At 40.7% G+C, this 22,027-nt stretch overlaps 1 protein-coding gene and 1 pseudogene across 1 annotated transcript in view; one reads left to right on the top strand and one right to left on the bottom strand.

Annotated features, from left to right (window-relative positions):
* The window catches only part of LARS2 (leucyl-tRNA synthetase 2, mitochondrial), a 174,505-nt gene that overhangs the window by 23,037 nt on the left and 129,441 nt on the right, over nt 1–22,027 (top strand). Inside the window, exons 4-5 of the mRNA XM_021719211.1 lie at nt 1,780–1,871; nt 4,668–4,728. Of these exons, the coding sequence (XP_021574886.1) occupies nt 1,780–1,871; nt 4,668–4,728 (153 nt within the window). The remainder of the gene's footprint in view (nt 1–1,779; nt 1,872–4,667; nt 4,729–22,027) is intronic.
* On the bottom strand, nt 17,030–18,221 carry LOC103273936 (annotated as a pseudogene).

The raw sequence follows: 22,027 nt of genomic DNA, 5'->3' as shown, positions 1-22,027 counted from the left end.
TCGCCGGAGCCCAGCAGGTCGAGGCTGCAGTGGCCGGAAGCAGCCACTGCACTCCAGTCTCGGCGACAGAGTGAGACTCCAACTCAAAAAAAAAGAAGAAATATCAGGGTCTCCTCGGGCAGTCCTCCCACATAGGCAAGCTTCAGAACGAAGTGGCGTCTGTGTCCTTGTGACTCGAGTCAGTTGCAGAGAGTGGTGGGGGACTGAGTTTTTTAAGTAGGATGTCTTTCTGACAGGAGCGGAGAGCCTGGCCTTCTGAGGCTGTTCCCTGATGCCACAGCACATATTTCAAGCCATTTTTCCTTTTTGTGGCATGTGAGTTAGGTTGAGAGAACTTGCTATTGAAACTGCCAGCTCAACTGTAACTGTAAGAGTGCCTTACTGTCCTATCCTATTGTAAGGTAATTTCTCCTAGGCTGTTTCACTCTTGCTGGGCCACAGTTGCTTGAACTGTCAAATAAGGGGATGGGAAGATCCTGTGATTCCTTGTTCTTTGGAGAATGGAGATATCTTATAAGAAGTGATTAGAAACCAGTACTCCATAAAAATAACAATAATAATACTAATGGTCAAAACTACAGACAGCACTGTACTGCATGGCAGGCACTGTTCTCAGCACTTTTCTTTTATTAACTCATTTGATCTGATAGGCTTGTTACTATTATCATTCTCATTTTACAGATGTTGAAACTGAGGCGAGATGAGGAAACTATATGTGGAACATTTCTTATACTAAAAGCATAGCTATTTACAATTAATTTAAAAATATATTTTCAGAATTAGTGTGAATGCTATATAGTGCTTGATCAAAAGGTTTACTTTTATCCAATCTCAAAAGTTGTTTTATGGAATACCATTTCAGGCTTGTTTTCTGCTGTGTTCTTGTGTATATTTTTAAGTTAGTTTCTACCTGACTGTTTGGGTAGAGGTGGGGTGTTCCATTCCTAACTGGTAGGGAAGAAAGGAATGGACTTTAGGAGGAAATGGGGAGTGGGCCTTTCAGAAGAGCGTGTTGCTTCAGTTAATGAGGAGAGAGAGGTAGAGGAAGGGAAAAGAGCAGAGCCCTGGTATCTGCAGCAAGCTAGAGCCCAGCGCTGAGGGATGTGTGAGGAGACCCGCGCCACTAAGGAGGGTTGGGGTGGACTTTCCTTCTTAGGTCATTGTAGACAACAGTCATTATGCCTGTGCAGTGCAGCGCTGTCCAGTAGGACTTTCTGCCGTGTTGGGAATATCCTATGTCTGCACTGTCTGGTTCAGTAGCCACCAGCCACATGTGGCTATTGCACACTTGATAAGGTGGCTAGTGAGATTGAGGAACTGCATTTTTTATTTTGTTTAATTTTAATTAAATGTAAAATATAGTCACATGTGGCTAGTGACTGCCATATTGGACAGCACGGCTCCCTAAGTTGAAAATACTGACATTAAGTGAGCATTTTGAAAGCCTATACGTTTTATATATACATATTTTAGAAATTGAAAGAAACTGTCTAGTTTCAGAAAAACAATTTGGTCTCATTACAGACAATACAGACAAGAAGAAAATTAAAAGTACTCATGAAAACACCTCCTGTTGCTGGCACTTTGGTGTATAATCTTCTAAATTGTCTTCTAGGCTTATATCAAAGGTTGCCAGCTGGCTCTCAGATGCTTAGTTTGAAATATCCAGCAAAGGAAAAAACATGTTAGCAGGAGAGAATGCTGATTATGGCCCAGAAGAGTATACCGGTATAGTTCTTAGTAATTTGCCATGGCTGATGTTTCTCTCCTGGGTGCTAGGTCATCAACCCCATGGGATGGGATGCTTTTGGATTGCCTGCTGAAAATGCCGCGATTGAGAGGAATCTACCTCCAGGAAGTTGGACACAAAGGTATGTGCTTATAAACATGTTCAAACACTTGTGGCTGGGTGCAGTGGCTTACACCTATAAATCCCAGCACTTTGGGAAGCCAAGACAGGAGGATTGCTTGAAGCCAGGATTTTGAGACCGACCTGGGTTCCATAGTGAGACCCTGTCTCTACAAAAAATAAAATAAAAGATTAGGCATGGTGGCACATTCCTACAGTCCCAGCTATTTGGGAAACTGAAGAGGGAGAGTCAGGAGCCCAGGAGTTCCAGGCTGCAGTGAGCCATGATCACATTACTGCATTCCAGCCTGGGTAACAGAGCGAGACCCTATCTAAAAAGAAAAAAGCATTTGAATACCTTAAAAAGAAATCTTTTGATCTGTACATGAGAAATAGAAAGCAAAGCAAACAAAATATTGCATCCTGCCAAGAGGTAAGTAGGATTGTGTATGGCATTTGTCTTTTAACACATTGTATTCTTTTTTTTTTTTTTTTTTTTTTTGAGTTGGAGTCTCACTCTGTCACCCAGACTGGAGTACAGTGACCGCTCCTGGCCACTGCAGCCTCGACCTGCTGGGCTCTGGTGATCCTTCCGCCTCAGCCTTCCAAGTAGCTGGAACTACAGGCGCGTGCTACCACTCCCAGCTAATTTTTTGATTTATTGTAGAGATGAGGTCTCGCCAAGTTGCCCAGGCGGGTCTCAAACCCATGGGCTCAGACAATCCACTCACCTCAGCCTCCCAAAGCATGGGATTATAAGCTGAGCCACCAAGCCCGGCTCACATTGTGTTCTTATTTAAGATATATCAAAGAGGGTCTGGGGTATTTATTCATGCATTCATTTTGATGCTTTGAGTATTTAAATTTGGAAGGAAAAAGAAGAGGGTCACATTTGTTAAATTTCTATAATGCTTCTTGTCTTCTTGACCATAGTTTGATATATATACAAATACTGTTATCATTTTCTCTGAAAATTCTGTTAATCTTTTGCCTTCACCATTTAGAAGCAAGGGAAATATGTGGCCACTTTATTCTGGGTGTGACTTTCTCCAGGGAAAACAAAATTCCAATTCTACCAGAGCCTCAGGCTTCCCGATATACACTGTTGGATGGGGCCAACAGTGCCCATCCCTCTCCTTCCTGATAAAGTCCTGAGGGCCTCACATCAGAATTCAACAGAACCTTCTGGGCCCACTGCATCATCCCTTTTCACAAAGACCTGGAATTTTTTTCTCATCCCACCCCTTAGGGATATAGAAGGTCAGAATAGGCGTGATGGCTCACACTTATAATCCCAGCACTTTGAGAGGCTGAAGTGAGAGGATTGCTTGAATGCAGGAGAGACTTGTCAGGCATGGTGGGATGTGCCTGTAGTCCCAGTTACTTGGGAGGCTGAGGTGGAAGGATCACCTTAGCCCAGGAGGTTGAGATTGCAGTGAGCTGTGATCGTGCTACTGCACTCCAGGCTGAGTGCAGACAGAGTGAGACTCCAACTCAAAAAAAGAGAGAGAGAAGTTCCAGGGCCTACCCCCAGGATCTTTCACCTCCCTTTGCTTCATTGTACCCAAGGCTACATTGTAAAAAACTTCTACTGCACTTCTATTACTATATCCATGTCTCTTGTTTCTTCCTAACCCCTAGTTTTTTCCTTTTCAATTATGTTAACTTCTTGATTACTGAGACTGATGGGGGAAAAAAAGGAGGAAATGATGATTCAAATAAGATCAATCAAATATGGCATGAGTTTGATATATGCCAGACCAAGGGTTGGCAAACTATGACCTGTGAACTAAATCTGGCCCTGCCTGTTTCTATAAATAAAGTTTTATTGGAATAGTCACAACCATTTGTTTATATATCATCCATGGCTGCTTTCATGAAACAGCAGCAGAGCTGAATAGTTGTGATAGAGACTGTATAGCTCACAAAGCTGAAAACATTTACCATCTGGCCCTTTACAGAAAAAGTTTGCCAGCTTTTCTACTGAAGCGTAGTGGTTGAGAAAATGGCTCTTGAGTCTGGCCACATAGTAGCAAATTCTGCCTTGTCTTCTTGCTAGCTGATTAACTTAAGCAAATTTCTTAACCTCTCTGTGCCTCAGTTTACTTATCTGTAAAAGAAGGATAGTCATAGTTCCTACCTCATATGGCTGGATAAAGATTAATCATTTTTCTGCAAAGTGCTTGGTACAGGGCCTGGGAATAAATAAGCTATTATTAACTAAACAGAGATCACATAGAGGACGTTTTCTTGGCTTTTCGTACGTTCTGTCTGCTTGAATTGAAAGAGGATGAGGTAGAAATGAGTTAGTCCTTATTCCATTTTACAAGTTGATTAACTCACTTCTCTCCCTATTTCTCAATTGTTGGACAGTTTTAGATTTTGATTGACAAAGCACTTTCTTTTGGATTCCCATAATTTATGCATTAAGGCATTTGTTTTCAGCCACTTTTAAGCTTATAAATGCCTGACGTAAATAATATGCCTTAAATGCTTGCAGAATAGGACATCTGGATGGGCCAGGAGTGTATATGTCAGTGGGGATGCCAGTGGGGTTGCCAGGGGAAGAAGCAGTCCTAGCCAAAGATCCATTGTGGTTTCTAGTGGATTCTGTATGTGTCCAAAAAATGGGCGTCTTCTAATTTGTTGGTATTTGATGATTCTTGGTGGTTAATTTTTCTGCCGGGACAAAGCAACATTTAAAGCCCTTTTGCATAATTTAGATTTTTTTTTCAGTTTCCCTTTACATTCAAAATGTGGTTTGTTTATGACTTTAACTCCTCTCTAAAATCCAAACTTTCTTTCCTTTGTTTCACAGTAACATTAAACATATGCGGAAACAGCTTGATCGGCTTGGCCTGTGTTTCAGCTGGGATAGGGTAAGTCAACCCTTTTTCCTGAAAGGTTATTATTACATAGAGGACTATTCCTCTTCTTTGAGTTGGGAGAAGGGAAAGGAGGGAGACAGGAAGCAGGAGGGAAGGATTAGCACCTTCAAATAAAAAATTATCTTGAGTGGATAATTTGCCCTGCAAACAAGTAATTTTCTGAGAGATTAAGCTGAGAGAATTAACTTTTTTTTTTTTTTTTTGGGTTGGAGTCTCACTCTGTCACCTAGGCTGGAGTGCAGTGGTACGCTCACGGCCACCGCAACCTCAACCTGTTGGGCTCAGGTGGTCCTTCTGCTTCAAGTAGCTGGAACTACTTCAAGTAGCTAATTTTTAAATTTTTATTGTAGAGACAAGGTCTCGCCATGTTGCCCAGGCTGGTCTCAAACCCAGCCTTCCAAAGCCCTGGGATTATAGGCATGAACCACTGCGCCCAACTAACTTCTTATTTAACTTCATAGTTGGCTATGATTTCTGTGTGGCAAATGCTTTGCTCACATATTTCTCTTGCTCTCAGAGATAGTTTGAAAATACTATTGGACTCTATGACCTTCTGGTCCTTTAGGTGATTAGGTGTTGGTTGATCATTTATTTAACTTTTGCTCCAAATTCAGAACTGAGGCTCAGAGCAGCCCATAATGATCTGTCACTTTTGTCATACACTTTTAGACTGTGTATTAAACCAGTAAGGAATTCCAAATCCTGGAGGAGTTCACAGAAGACCACCTGGGTGTTAGGAATACTCATACTGCATGTGAACTGAGCCCTTCAAATCTCTGGCCAAAGGCCCACCCCTTAAGCACTGGGGAATGGCCTGCTAGGTGAGAAGGATTGTTGCTTGTCCCCTCCACGAAGGGCCCCTTCCAATGTCATGATCCCTTTTAGCATCCCATTTACTCCACAGAATAAATAAGACTTTCATTGCTGGGCCTGTCAAGTTTATATCCTTTTACTCAGGGGAAACACTGGAACAAAGGCAAAGTCTCCTTCCTCTTCCCCCAACAATTTCTTAAATGATTGAAATTTGATGAGTACAGTGAAAAAGAGCAAAAATCAAACACAGTTGAATAGGCCCTACATTATTATTGTTTTTGTAACTCCTTTAAATAATGGCATGGGCTGAATCGAGTTCTAATTGTACCACTGATGCTGTTTTTTACCACTGACTTGCAAGGTCACCAGTGTTTCATTTTGTCGAAGTGTATAAAGTCTTGATGCCTGAGTCAAGCTGACCTGGGGTACCAGCAGGAATCATAGATAGAGAATGAAATATAGTCCAGAGCAGAGAGGACTGGGTATTGCCCAGAGCTCTTCAGGAATTAGACTGTAGATTCCCTGAAGGCAAAGATCAACTTCATTAATCCTCTAGAGTAATAACTAACCTAGTCTTGTACAAGAGCCTCAACCATAAATTACTTAAAAATCATTTGTCCTAATCGTCATAAAAAGTTAGAAAATACAGAGAAGTATAAAAGAACATAGTGTGGCTAATTTAATATCCTGGTGTAGGTTGCAATCTTTTGTTCTGGAATTATAAACATCTATATAATTTACTTTTACAAAGTGGAATTCATAGCGCATATATTTTTATCTTTTTTTTACCTAGTATTCATGAACATTTTCATACTTTGTTACATATTCTTTGAAAAAGTAACTTTATAACTGAGTTTTCTGTTTTATGAATATATTGTAAAGTATTTAACCTACCCCTTATTATTATACATTTAGATAGAGGCTAATGTTTTTCTATTATAAATACAGATTCTCCATCCCTCTTGAACTCTAGAAAACTTTGAAACTTGAACTCTAGAAAACTTTGAAAAGTGAAAGCTTTTTCAAAACTTATTTGACTGCAAAACTTGAACTGATGTTTATCTCACTTAAAATGAATATTCATATCTGTAACTATAGGAATGGTAAAATTATCAGGTTCTGTCTCAGACCTAGTTAGGTAAATGCACTGTTATTTTCTTTTAATATCCAAAAAGGTCCTAATTCTGAAGCACATCTTGCTGGCAACATTTTAGATAAGAGGTTTTTTTTTTTTTTTTTTAAGTTGGAGTCTCTGTTGCCCAGGCTGGAGTGCAGTGACACAATCATAGCTCACCACAGCCTCTACCTCCTGGGCTCAGATGATTCTTTTTTTTTTTTTTTTGGAGTTGGAGTCTCACTCTGTAACCCAGACTGGAGTGCAGTGGCCACTCCCGGCCACCGCAGCCTTGACCTGCTGGGCTCCGGCGATCCTTCTGCCTCGGCGATCCTTCTGCCTCAGCCTTCCAAGCAGCTGGAACTACAGGCGCGCGCTACCACGCTCGGCTCATTTTGATTTATTGGAGAGATGAGGTCTCGCCAAGTTACCCAGGCGGGTCTCGAACCCACAGACTCAGGCAATCCACCCAACCTCAGCCTCCCAAAGGTGCGGGATTACAGGCGGAGCCACCGAGCCTGGCTTCAGATGATTCTTTGACCTCAGCCTCCCAAGTAGCTGGGACTACAGGCACGTGCCACCAGGCCTGGCTAATTTTTTTCCTTTTTTGTAGAGACAGTGTCTCCCTGTGTGGCCCAGACTGGTCTGGAACACCTGATCTCAAGCAATCCTCCCACCTCTACCTCTCAATGTGCTAGAATTACAGGCATGAACCTGGAATTAGATAATCTTGGTGCAGATGTTCCTCTAATTTTGAACCTATAATGCAGTGATGTAGATATATATCACCAGTCTACTATTGCTACTGCCTAATAGTTACTGGGTACTTGCTTACCATGGACCAGTACTTACCGTGGATCAAGTAGGTATTACGTTATTATCTCTTTGGTTCCTTAGGAAGCTCTAAAAGGCACTTTTATTGATGTCATTTTATTGTGGCATTTTATTGTGGTCACCCAAGTGGCAAGGCTGGGTTTTATACGCTATCCAGGCTATAACTACTGTGTTCCTCCCCCACACTTGGGGCAAAAATCTTGGTGCAGATGTTCCTCTACTTACAATTGGAGTATGTCCTGATGAATCTATCATAAGTTGAAAATATTAAGTCAAAAATGCATTTAATACATGTAACCTGCTGAACATCATAGCTTCACCTAGCCTACCTTAAATGTGCTCAGAACACTCATATTAGTCTACAAAATCATCTGGCAACACAGTCCACTGTGGAGTACTGGTTTCTTAACCTTACGATCTTGTGGCTTACTGAGAGCTGTGGCTTGCTGCTACTGCCCAGCATCTCGAGGGTGTCATACTGCTTTGTACTGAATACCTGTCTCTTTCATACCTCTTTCGCACACTGTGAAGTAGAAAAATAGCTAAGTTGAGCCATCTTAAATTGGGAACTGTCTGTGCACTTATTTTATTATTTCCTTAATATGAATTCTCAAAAAGGTCAAGAACAAGTTTAAGGTTTGTGGTATTGCCAAATTACCTTCCATAAAATCTATATAAATTTACTCTTCCAAGTTATTAAATAGTTGTGTTCATTTGTATTTCTTTTATTGTTGGTGATAGTGAGTTTTTTTAGTGAATGTTTATATTCGGGGGGTGTGTATGGGAATGGTCTAATCATGTCTTTTGCCCATATATGTGGGAGTATTTATCCTTTCCTTAATTATTTTTATTTTGTTACAAATACTTTTCCTCAGTCTGTCATTTGCCTTGCATTTTGTTTATAGTGGGATATTATTAGCATACAGATACGTACTTGGAAAGACCTTGTTTGAGATGAAATAAAGACAGTTATGTTTTCTTCTTGATCTTTTGTGGTTTAATTTTACACTGCCCTGGAATTATTTTAGCATATGGTATAACATAAGGAATTACTTCTTTTTCTAAATCACCAATTGTTTTTGTATTTAAATGTTTACACAATCCTTTGTCTTCATTGATTTATAAGGCTACCTTTGTAGTAGACCAAGTTATACTATTATTATATACTAAGTTCTATTTCTGTTCATCTGATCCATTTATTATGTCATTACTAAACTATTTTCCATTATATAATTGCTCTATAATTGGTTTTAGTACTTGGTAACAGAAGTGTCCTCTCATTGTCTAACGAACAATGCCATCCTTGCTTTCTTGTGTTCCTGTTTCCTTGACATGTTTTGTTCATTTTATTTTATTTATTTATTTATTTATTTCTGAGTTGGAGTCTTACTCCATCACCCAGGCTAGAGTGCAGTGGCACGCTCACGACCACCCCAGTGTTGACCTACTGGGCTCTGGCGATCCTTCCGCCTCTGCCTTCCAAGTAACAGGAACTACAGACGCGTTACCATGCCCGGCTAATTTTTTTAAAATTTATTGTAGAGATGAGATCTTGCTAAGTTGCCTGGCTGGTTTCGAATTCACGGGTTCAGGCAATCCTCTTGCCTTGGCCTCCCAAAGTGCTGGGATTATAGGCTGAACCACTGAGTCCAGCCTGTTCATTAAAAAATAAAAAGTTTAGCCTTTGTTTACTTCCGTTGGTACATCATTTGTAAATGCAGTTAATTTAAAAATTTAAACATTGGGCAGATTATTTGGGCCAACCTTCTTTTGGCCAATTTGGAGTCTTTGTGTTTAGCAGGAAAGTGAAAACTGTGTATTTATTTTCATAACTAGTACTTACTTTCTAATTAGATTTTTTTAAAACATAGTTTAAGTGTTCTTTTTTTTTATGGTGTCTTGCCTTATAGATTTTGTTTTCTTTTTACTATAGAATTTTGAAAAATATTGATTCTAATTTTTGATCTGCTAAAAGATAGCTTTAAGAGTTTTTCTTTAAAACATGCACACATGTTTAGTATCAATATAAAAAATAAAACACTACATTTCTCATGACCCCCATGCAAAATAAGAAAAGTAGCAGATACACTTCCGACTTTCTAAACCTATTTTCAGGGCTTTTTTTGTTTGTTTATTTTTGGTCTATCCTGAGATTTTAGGCTTAATTTACTCTACATTACAATTTTTCGGATTGTGTATCATTTCTTAAACGTATTTGGTGTCTGCTTTGAGTTTTATAGTCATATTCATATAAATTATTTAAATGTGAATGTTCTTTTACTGATTTCTAAGCTTATCAGTAGTCCTTTTAAAAAGCACATCTGTTCACAAATGAAAAATTTTTAAATTTTGTTTTTAACTCTTGTTTTTGTCTGATTTAACTAAGAATGACTCTGCTCTTGCCATTTAAAATTTTTAAATTTTTCAGTGTTGATCCCTTTCCTTTGATTGCGCCTGGTGCTTGGTGACCACTTTTGAGCCATAGCTGTGAGTCTGTTGTGGCAGTTTCACAGGACTCTTTCTCAAGAACGCTGACTGTTGCATTCAGTCAGTTCACTGTTTTCCATCATTATCACCATCTCTCATGATTTTGGTCTCCTTTTTCTCTACATTCTAGAAGAACTTCTTGTGTTTACTTTCTGCACCACTGATTCCATTTCTATAGAACGAATGTTATTTTGTATGATTTCTAGTACAGATATTAATTTTGCTGTTGTATTTTTAGATTTATTATTTTTTTCTTCATCTCATTCGGTTCCCGTATTTTCTCAAGCCTTTTGATCAGATGGCTTTTTTTTGCTTCTTATTTTGCTATCTTATTTATCTTCGTAGGCTGTGTATGTTCAGAAATTTTCTTAAACACAAGCAAGTGCCCTTGAAGATTTATTTTTGTTTCCTGTAATAAATCTTTTTTTTTTTTTTGAGTCAGGAGTCTCAATCAGGATGGTGTGCAGTGGCATGATCACAATGATCATGGCTCACGGGGGCCTCTATCTCCTGGGCTCAGGTGATCCTTCTGCCTCAGCATCCCGCGTAGTTGGAACTACAGGCACATGCCCCCACGCCTGGCAAATTTTTAAACTTTTTGTTAGAGACAGAGTCTCACTATGTTGCCCAGGCTGGTCTTGAACTCCTGGGCTCAAGCAGTCCTCCTGCCTTGGCCTTCCAAAGTCCTGGGATTACAGGCATGAGCCACTGTGCCTGCCCTGTTTCCTGTAATAAACCGTTTTTATAGGTTTGAAATGCTCTGTTCTCCTTGTTTGTTCAGAATCTTTTTGTAGACACCTATGGATTTTCCCTGCTGTTTCCTGAGTGATGTGAACTAGGATATCCTGAGTGATGTGAACTAGGATACCCTCCATCAACCTGGGGGTAGTGGAGTGGAAGCTCTACCATGGTCTCCATTGTTTATTTCTGTGTCACTTATTCTTGCCTGGGTATGGGAAAGTCACTGCTGTCTGTGCATCTTTCTCTTTGGTCTGATCTCTGCCCAAGTATGAGTTGGGTCACAGATTCACACTGACCATGACTGCTTGAAGTACTGCTGAGCCACCATGCCAGAGATGGCCAGTTTGTGGGCTTTCCATCTATCCGTTCCATACTCCTGTCCCTCTTGGACCATGTCCTTTTGAGTAGGGGTACCAGAGCCCTGCTTCTCAAGAACCAGCCTCTTCTTAGGAGGAGGACTTGCTATTTGGCTTATGGCACTCTTCTTCAATCCAGTCCCACCTGCCAAAATTCCTTGGTATTTGTGGCAAGTTGATGTCACCTTTTTCCTACTTTTGTTCCCAGTCTTGGTGTATTCCTTTGACCAAACCCCCTCAACCCCTATCTTTATATCCTGCTGGTCATTTTAATGAGAATAATGGAAACAAGTTTAAATATGTATGTTTATGATGCCATCTTGCCCAGAAGTCCACAAGTGCTTTTGATTAAACCTTTACAATCTGGTGTATGCAAAGTAGCAAAATGAGGAGATAGAGGAATTGTTTATTTCATTGATGAGACAAATCTGTGCTCTTTGCAAGTAGCATACCTGAAGTCTCATAAAAACCAGACAATTTAACAGATGGCTAGCTGGCAATTAACAAAATATTTTAAAAATAAGGTGGCTCAGAAATGTTATCTTTCTCCCCCAGAGAGAGAAAGCCAACTTTAAAACCTGGGTCATAGCCTCATTCTTCCCACCTCTTCCTAGAAGGGAAGCCCTATAGGAATGGTCCAGCTCTTGAGCTCCATTTTCATCTTTCTTACATAAAATTATGACTTAATTCTCTGCATTTAAAAAAAGTGTACATTTCTGGAATTAATGCATTTCTGGTGAGCCAAAATGGTAATCAAATGATGCCTTTTCACACAGTACTGTGTTTCAGTTTTTCAGATGTTATTCCCAAAACAGCTTGTATCATCTTGAGGAGAAGGAAAGTAAGAAACTGAAAGCTGAATTTGAATAGCTGAGCATCTACTGAGGAAGGAGTAAAGAGGAAATAAAATTCCAAACTGTATGATGAAAGAGAAGAGAGATGTGTCTTTGTGAAACACTCGCTTGATGGGATAATTGGCAACATTTTGAAGAAGGAGAAGGTGTGGACTGCGTTCCGTCTACTCTCATGGGTTCAGGTTATGGCTTCAAGGATCATGAACTGGCCCTGGTGGGTGGCCCTATGCGTTTCTTGTGTTACATTACAGAGCTAGTTTCTAATTTGTCTGGTGGGGCCCACTGAGGCATGTGTGTTTGACTTCGATCTCTACCTTTTCACCAGTGCTCTGGCACCTGAGCTGGTTCTAGACTTGGTCTTGGTTCTGAGTCTTGATTGAAGTAGACTCTGGGACCTGGTTTTCATCAGGAATCATCTAGATAATTGTTTTGGTGGCAGTCCCTAGGAACTTCCTTCAAAATCAGACAAGTGTATGAGGAAAAACAGTCCAAACCAGGTAGAATTCTAAATAATACCTGTGGAGTCTACTAGAGGAGAGCTTTATTATTTGTTTGTGTGCTGCTGAGCAATCCTCAAACACCCATACTCCAGCAAAAAGTTTTAAAAAAGCAAAAGGAAACATTCCAGGACTGTGTCTAAGTGATGTCTGGATTAACTCAACTTTTCTTGTTTTCTCTTAGTGGCATAATCAAGAGTTTCTTAATTGTAGAGATATTATGAGTTTTTACTTGCACTCATTTTCATTGAATTTTAAATTCCTTTGTCTGATTTCTTTCTCGTGCTTCTACGTTGTCTTCTGTACATATTGGTGCCCCATAGAAAGACTGACTACTTTATCCATGGAGGGGCTGGGGGAATGCAGGAATTGCTGCTCTCTAAGACAGTTGTCTACTGAAACTCAAAATGTGAACTCACACTCTTCTCTGCAGGCCATGTGGGCTAAGAGGGGTCTAGAGTGTGGTTATCTGCAGAGCAGCTGCAGAGGCTGCATGTAAATGGAAGCTGTTGACAGCACAGAATTGTGCCGTATTTGAATTTTTGCTGGGGCAGGCCTTTTGGTGACTTTGAATTCTTCCAAGTTTTATCCATCAGTGCCTCACAGCCTGCATAAAGCAGGGTGACCACTGAGGGGTTTGTGGTATTCCCTTCCAGCACAGACATCTTTACTTCTGCTTCTCTTTGCTTTCTCTCCATCACGTAATTTCTTTCTTTCTTTTTTCTCTCATTATTATATCCTTGCATTTTTTCCATCATTTAATTTTATCTGTAAAGAATTCAGTAAAGATTACTGCATATAAGATCTATATCAGTATATATCTTTTAAGATGAAGGCTCTTGACTGTCTTGCTTGCTTTCATGTAATCACGATTCCATTATCACACCTAAAACAGTTAACAATAATACCTTAGTATCATGGAATCTCAGTCTGCAAATTTCCCTGGTTGTCTTATAAGTATTTTTTATATCATGGTTTTGATTGCTCGCACTTCTGCTGGTCTTTGTTTTAGTACTTTCTTCCTACCCTCATGTTGTTATTGTAGTTAGGGAGAAGTGTTCCCTTCCCATCTAAAATACACAGACTCTTCAGCATCATTTTGTCTTGAGTTTATTTTCAAAGACAGCAAGATTTGTATGATTACAAAGTGAAAATTATTATGGCTTCAAGGCCCTTACTATCCTGGCACTTTGTTTAAATAGAGGATTAGACCTCTGATAGAAAGGCTTGAACTATTAGAAATAATGTCTCCTGAATAATAAAAAGATATGTTTTTTTTTGTTTGTTTGTTTTTTTTTTTTTTTTTTTTTTTTTGAGTTGGAGTCTCACTCTGTCGCCCAGACTGGAGTGCAGTGGCCGCTTCCGGCCACCGCAGCCTCGACCTGCTGGGCTCCGGCGATCCTTCCGCCTCAGCCTTCCGAGTAGCCGGGATTACAGGCATGCGCTACCACGCCCGGCTGATTTTTGATTTATTGTAGAGATGAGGTCTCGCTGCCCAGGCGGGTCTCGAACCCGCGGGCTCAGGCAATCCACTCACCTCAGCCTCCCAAAGGCGCGGGATTACAGGCTGAGCCACCGAGCCCGGCAAGATATGTTTTAAAATGTTTTTTATTTTAAAAGAATTTAAGGAACAGCTTAAAACAAACTTGAGTACATGAAAATATGATTGGGAAGATTCCTGTTGTGAGAGCTTGGAGCCATGGTTGCCTTGACGACATGTAACAGGCACCCGAATGTTCGACTCACCTACTCCTCTTTCAAACCCTCACAGAGGTGAAGCAGTTAGTCTGGCAGAGCTCTGGCTCTGGATTACTCGTTCTCCCTCAGAACCAGAAAACCTTTTCCTGAAGGTTTTTCCTTTGGTTGGGAAGGGGAAGGCTGTCCTTTTATTTTGGCTGAAGTGATTTGACAGCTTATTTTTTAGTGCTTTTCTGTTTACAGGATGTTGGTGCTGGTACGGAAGGGTTAGTGTTCAGAACTGTCATCCATCGCCTTGAGGTTGGGGACCACATTTCCTCATTAACAAGTGGCACACTTATTGTTGACCTCACATGGAGCTGTGCCCGCTCAAGGCTTACCAGCCTAAAACATGTGAGGCACGCTTTTCATTGCCTCAGTCAAGATGGCATTCTTGGACTCTTTAGCCCGAAAGAAGGAGGGCTTCTGGGGCTGTTCAGCAAATGTGACTATTCAAGGAAGTTGTTTGTTTTGTCTGGAGTCCCAGCTGGTGATCATGAGCACAGTCAAGTCTTCCCTATCAGGCATGTACACTCTAGCTCAAGGAATAGAATTTCCCAATTCGATGCTCATTCAATGCTTCCTGGGGACAGGCTCCTGGCTCATCTTGGAGACCTGGGTTTTGGTGATGGATCTTGCTATTGATACAAGATGGACCAATGGTGAGCACAATCTGTTGCTTCTCTGAGCTTCAGCTTCTTCCCAAGGGAATGCTACTTGTTATTGGGAGAGATTAGATCACTCTTTAAATGCCTTAGGAAAATAAGGGTACAAAATCTCTGTGTCTGTGGTTGAATTAGGCTTCCAGATAAGTCTTGCACATCAGCCAGGTTTCATTTAATAGAATGAAAGACTAGTTGTATGGATACAATGAACTTTAAGTGTATTGGGAAGCAGTACCTTAAAGGTCTTGAAGATAAAGCTGTTACTTCATGAAAATAACAAGGAAGGCTGGGTTCGGTGGCTCAACCTGTAATCCCAGCACTATGGGAGGCCGAGGTGAGTGGACCTCGCAGTGCCTGAGTTCGCAGGTTCTACATAAAAAATAAATTAGCTGGACGTGGTAGTACGTGCCTGTTGTTCCAGCTACTTGGAAGGCTGAGGCAGAAGGATCGCCAGAGCCCAGCAGGTCGACGCTAGGGTGGCCTTGAGCATGCCACTGCACTCCAGCCTGAGCAACGGAGTGAGACTCCAACCCAAAAAAACAAAAAGGAAATAACAAGGAATATCTTTGCACATACTTACACCAGTGGTTCTCAAACTTTGACAAGCATCAGAATCACCAAGGGGGCTTGTTAAAGCACAGATTTCTTGTCCTCACCCCCAGAGTTGCTGCTTTAGTGGGTCCGTGATTTTGGTTTTTTATTCAGAAAAAAGAATCTTAGGAATGATCATGCTCCCAAACCATATTAGGCAGGAATCAAAATACAGGCCCATAAGTTCTTTCTGGCATAAGGTAAAACATGAATGAATAATAAAGACAAATTTTGAAGACTAGGCAATGTTTTTGCATACAAGAATTATGTTCATAATGTCTTTTCACTGTGAAATATTAAACATGTTGACTAGAGCATAAAACATGTATGTGTAGCTTGATACATTAATGTAATGCATAGCTACCGCCTAGGTTAAGAAATAAAATATTAGCAGCACCTAGAAGCACAGTATATATCTTCTTCCAGTCATAACCTGTCTTTCCTCACTACTGGTAACCACTGTTCTAACACTGGTGATCACTAGTGTCTTGTTTTCAGTATAGTTTTACCACCTACATATATGGGATTTTTTTCTTAGATGATTATTTTTTATTATGGAAATATATACATAGCATAAAATTTACTCTTAACCATTTATGCGTCAATTCAGTGGTGTTAAGTAGATTCACATTGTTGTACAACTGTCATCACCATTGATCTCTACAAAACTTTATCTATGAATGTTTTGTTAAAGTTGGATGAATGGAATAACATAGTGTATGTTCTTTGGTGTCCAGCATACTTTTTTCTCCAACTTTTTATGATAAAAATAAAATTTTTCAGACATTCAAAAAGGTTGAAAGAATAGTACAATGAACATTTATATGCCTTTTTCCTAGAGTAAGCAATATTTGCTGTATTTGCTTTATCTCTTTATTTATACATATATATTTTTTCTTGTTTTCCTCCTGAATTATTTGAATATAACTTGAAGACATCATGGCCCCTTGCCCATAAGTACTTCAGCATTCCCGTCTAAGTAGGCCATTTTCCTACATAACCACAATACCATTTTGACAATTAAGAAAATTAACAGTAATTCCATAATATTATTTATAACCCAGTTCATATATTAATTTCCTATCTGCCCCCAAGAATGTCTTTTATAGCTGTTTTTCATCTAAAACAAGTCCCCTATATTAGTTTTCTATCACTACCATAACAAATTACCACAAACTTAGCATCTTAAAACAACGTAAATTTATTATCTTGCAGTTTCTGTAGATCAGAAGTTTGGATGGACTCAACAGGGTTCTCTGCTAGGATCTTTTTTTTCCCCCCACATTCAATATTTTTGCTGAATTTTCTAGTGGACAATTTACATATCTCCCTCACTCTTTCTTTTAATTTAGTGTGATAATTTTCCTTAATAAACTACTTAAAGAGAAACTTTGGTCAAAAATGGAATGAAATAGCCAAAAAAAAAAAAATTTCACTGCTACTTTTTAAAACTAACACTTTCACCAATTTTATATTCAAACCAAACCTCACAACATTTGTGCAATATGTATTTTCAGTGTTTCTCAGGGCTGGCTGTTCTCACTATCATGCATATGACAGTGCTGCAGTCAACCAGTTTGTCATGCTGGATGGTAGAGTTCACTCAGCTACATATTATCTGGAGGCCCTGAATAGAAGACTCCAAGGTCTTGAAATCCCAAATTGTCATGGCTCCATCAATACCAGTAGTTCAAAATTTTGCAACAATCTTTCTTGTCCACCTCATAAATAGACACTTGAGTGATGCCATTCTAGTGTACCATCTCCAAGGTTCATGACCCTCTTGTCCATGTTGCAGAAGCATTCCATGGCAGACTTGTTGCACTGAATGCTCTGTTTTTGAATGTCTAACTTGGAGACAAAGATCAAGCAGCCATGATCATCGTAGTTAAAGAGTGTTGGGCAGCAGTCATGTCCAGCAGCTACAACACTATTCTCCAAGACAAACGATACACTCAGGAGTGGCAGGAACTCTGAATGTCTAACTTGGAGACAAAGGTCAAGCAGCTGTGGTCATCGTAGTTAAAGAGTATTGGGCAGCAGTCATGTCCAGCAGCTACAACACTATTCTCTGAGACAAATGATGCACTCAGGAGTGGCAGGAACTCTGTCTTCAGACTTGAGACCTGCACACTTTTTGAGACATCAGCAACAAACAGTGCTGTCGTAGCTGACCCAGACCAGACAGCTCCCACTGGCAGAGAAGCTGATCCCGTGGACCCAGCCACCAGTGCCACCGCCACCAAGCTCTGACATCAGCTGACCGGAAGACATCTTGCTGCCCTATGACGTGCTGGCTGGCTTCTTATCCACTTCTGTAATGTGGGCAGAAAACACTCTGCATCAGAAGTCACGTGATCCTGCTGCCAGCAATACATTGTTGGGATGCCAATCTAAACTCAGGACCGTGGATCGACTTGGCTTTTTAATGTGCTTGCTTACCTACCAGTCATTTTCAGACTCAAAGTAACAAACAGAAGTGAGTTGTGCTCCACTTCCCACTGCAAATTTGTTCTCTCAGGGGGGAACCACTTCACAAAAGTGACTGTGTGATTAATACTCAGGATCACCAGGTTTGGCTTCCAGACACCATCTTTCTGACTCCAGACATAGGCATTGCCGTCTGCCCTATAAGTGACAATACAGTTGCTCTTGGGAGCCCAGTCAGTACCTGTGCTGTGTCCATTGTACTCCTTGAGTTCATGAGCTTTCACCCACTAGCTCCCGTTCATCTTAGTGTACTTAGTGACTATTGGGGCTAAGGGCAATCTGGGTATGATCCCTGTTCCAGTCATGGCAAGTGATTGGCTCTAGTTAAAACTGATGCAGGGACATTATTCTTAGTGTTTTCAAAGGATAGAAAGCTGAGGTTGGGGCAGACCGGACAGGCTCAGAGCAGAGGATTCGCAGAATCTGATCAGTTGATGCGAACCTGCTAGAGTCTTACAAGGCTAAAATCAAGGTGTTGGCAGAGCTGTGTTCTTTATGGGATGCTCTGGGGACAAATCATCTTCTGAGACCATTCAGAGTGTTGGCTGAATTCACTTTCTTGGTGATTGGTTCCCATTTCCATGCTGGCTGTCAGCCAGGGAGCTGGCCTTTGCTTCTAGTGGCTGATTGCAATGCTTCCCAAGCTTTCCACATGGCCCTCTCCAGGGTACGTTTCCTCTCATGCTTAAAATCTCTCTGACTCTAGCAAAAGAACGTTCTCTGCTTTTACATGCCCATGTCATTACACTATGTTTACCTGGATAGTTTAGGATAATCTCTCCTTTATAGCTGCAAAATCCTTTTTGCCATGTAACAAACATATTCACAAGTTCAAGAGATTATGGGCATGGACATTTTTGAGGGGCCATTCAGCCTGCCACATTCCCTTACAATTTTTTATTTTTAATAGTTGTTATAGACTGAATGTCTGAGTCTCTCTAAAATTCATATATTGAGTCACTAATCCCATATGTAGTGATATAAGGAAGTGGAGCCTCTGGGAGATAATTAGGTTTAAAGAAGGCCATGAGGGCTTGGTCTTAATGATGGGATTGGTGCCCTTATAAGATGAGGCCAGTGAGCTCTCACCCTCCCTGCCCTTTTGTCTCTCCCTGTCAGTAAGAGGGCCCCCACCAAGACCTAAATTAACTGACACCTTGGTCTTGGGCTTCCCAACCTCCAGAACTATGAAAAGTAAATGTTTGTTGTTTAAACCACCTAGTGTATACTATTTTGCTATAGCAACCCAAGCTAATTAAGACAGATGCTCTGGCTGGGCTCGGTGGCTCAGCCTGTAATCCCAGCGCTTTGGGAGGCTGAGGTGAGTGGATTGCCTGAGCCCGCGGGTTCGAGACCCACCTGGGCAACTGGGCGAGACCTCGCCTCTACAATAAATCAAAAATAAGCCGGGCATGGTAGTGCGCACCTGTAGTTCCAGCTACTTGGAAGGCTGAGGCGGAAGGATCGCCAGAGCCCAGCAGGTTGAGGCTGCAGTGGCCAGGAGCGGCCACTGCACTCCAGTCTGAGTGACAGAGTGAGACTCCCAATTAAAAAAAAAAAAAAAAAGACAGATGCTCTGTACCTCTACTTTTTGTTTTCTGTGTGTTTTAAGAGACTGATACATAAAGATCAATTATTCATCTAAAAGCTGGTATTATTGTAACTGTGGTTTGTAACTCCACGTTTTGTTTTCTACATAATTTAAGAGAAGAATGTATTATAAAAAACAAGTATTAGTTTATGTTTTGAGATGCACAGTATGTGAAGATGTAATTTTGTGACATCAATAACTGCAAGGGATAGGGACAGAGCTGTATAGGAGCGGAGTTCAAGTATGTTACTGAAGTTGAACTACTATAAATTCAAATTGGAATGCTATAACTTTGTTGAATAAAATCCGCATGGTGACCACAAAGTCCCAGCTACTCAGGAGGCTGAGATGGAAGAATCATCTGAACCTAGGAGGCCGAGGCTGCAGTGAGCTGTGATCGAGTTATCGCACTCCAGCCTACGCAGCAGAGTTTTGTTGTTCAGGTTTTTTTGAGATCCCGACCTAAAAAGAGAGAGAGAGAGACTATTGCATTCACTCCTATTGTTGCTTCTTTCTTTGCTCTTTTTTCATTCTTCATTCCTAATGTTTCAAGATTCCTTCTTTTATAAGGAAAGAAGGAAGGAAGGAAGGGTCTGTTGTATTCACTTCTATTTTTGCTTCTCTCTTTGCTCTTTTTTCATTCCTAATGTTCCAGGATTCCTTTTTTTATAATTTTCTTTTGGCATAGAGAACTTTCTTGAGCCATTCTTTTAGGGTAAGTATACTCATGACAAATTACCTTTGTTTTTCTTCATTTTAGAATGTCTTGATTTTTCTTTCATTTCTGATGAATACTTTCTAGATTGATAGTTCTTTTTTCTTTTTAAAAAATTTTAAATTTAAAAAATTTTTTTTGTAGAGACAGGGTCTCACTATGTTGTCATAGCTGGTGTTGACCTCTTGGCCTCAAGCAATCCTCCTGCCTTGTCTTCCCAAAGTGCTGGGATTACAGGTACAAGCCTCTGCACCTAGTCAGTTCTTTTCTTCTAGTAATTGAAAAATATGTCTTTTTTTTCCCCTAGCATATGTGATTTCTAATAACAAATCTATCATCTTTTAAATTTTTTTCTATCAGTAATGCAGGCTTTCAAATTTTTTTCTTTGTCTTATTTATTTGTTTGTTTGTTTGTTTATTTAGATTTGGAGTCTCACTCTGTCCCTCAGACTGGAGTGCAGTGGCACGATCATGGCTCACCACAGCCTCAACCTTCTAGGCTCAGGCGATCCTTCCACCTCATTCTCCCAAGTATCTAGGATACAGGTGCATATCACCACGCCCAGATAATTTTTTGATTTTTCATAAAGACTAGGTTTATGATGCCCAGGCTGATCTTGGACTCCTGGGCTCAAGCAAGTCTCCCACCTCAGTCTCCCAAAGTGCGAGATTGTGGGCATGAGCCACTGTGCCCAGCTGGAGCTTTCTGTTTCACATTAGATTCAAGTGTGGTTATAAGTGCTTGTTGAAACATTTTTATGATGGTTGCTTTAAAATTCTTGTCAGATAATGTTGACATTTGGGTCATCATGATGTTGGCATATGTTGATTATTGTTTGTCATTCAGTTTGAGGTCTTCCTGGATCTTGGTATGGCTAATGATTTTCTGTTGAAACCTAGACATTTTGGGCATTCTTTTAAGACTATGTATTATTGAAACCTTTTACTTTAGCAGGCAGACATGGAAGTCCAGACTCTCCACATATTCATTATTGACACTCATGGGGAAAGAGGACCTCCTTGTTACTGCTGGGCAGAAATAGGAGTATAACCTCACCACTAGACTTCCACTGATATCACTCTGACTGAGAATGGAAGGGCTGCCTTATTACTATCCCAATGTGGACTCCACTGACACCATGGAAGAGTGGCTCTGTTGCTACTGAACAGGGGTAGAATTCCTGACTCTCCATTCAGCCTTCTCTGATACTACCCCATCAGGGAAGGGAGGAGTACCTCATTTCTGCTGGTTGGGAGTTAGAAGTTCAGATTCCCCCTGTGGTCTCCACTGGTACTGCCAAGGGGGGATGGGTTGTTCACTAATGCCCAATTGCGATAGAAGTCCCAGCTCTCTACTCAGCCTCCTGGTGATGAGTTGCTGTGCCTCATTATACCTGTACAAGGATATAAGTTTAGTCTTTACTAAGCCTTTGCTAGTGGAGTTGGGGATGAAGCTGCAGTTTTTTTCTGTGGTATTGGCTCATACCTTTGATCCCAGGACTTTGAGAGGCTGAGGGGGAGACTCACTTGAGCCTGGAATTCGAGATCAGCCTGGGCAACATAGTGAGACCTTGTCTTTACAAAAAAAAAACAATTGGCTGGTATTTTCTAAAAGCTTTCTGCCTTGGCTAGGTTGTACCTTTGTGGTTCTTTTTTTTTTTAGTTGAGAATCTCACTCTGTCACCCAGACTGGAGTGCAGTGGCCAGTCCCGGCCACCACAGCCTCGACCTGCTGGTCTTCAGCAATCCTTCCGCCTCAGCCTTCTAAGTAGCCGGAACTACAGGCACGCGCTACCACGCCCGGC

This window comes from Carlito syrichta, unplaced genomic scaffold (assembly GCF_000164805.1).
Source record: "Carlito syrichta isolate Samal-C Ts95f unplaced genomic scaffold, Tarsius_syrichta-2.0.1 Scaffold314306, whole genome shotgun sequence".
Classification (NCBI taxonomy): domain Eukaryota; kingdom Metazoa; phylum Chordata; class Mammalia; order Primates; family Tarsiidae; genus Carlito; species Carlito syrichta.
The sequence above is the reverse complement of the archived record's forward strand: the minus strand, read 5'-3'. Positions and strand labels throughout refer to the sequence as shown.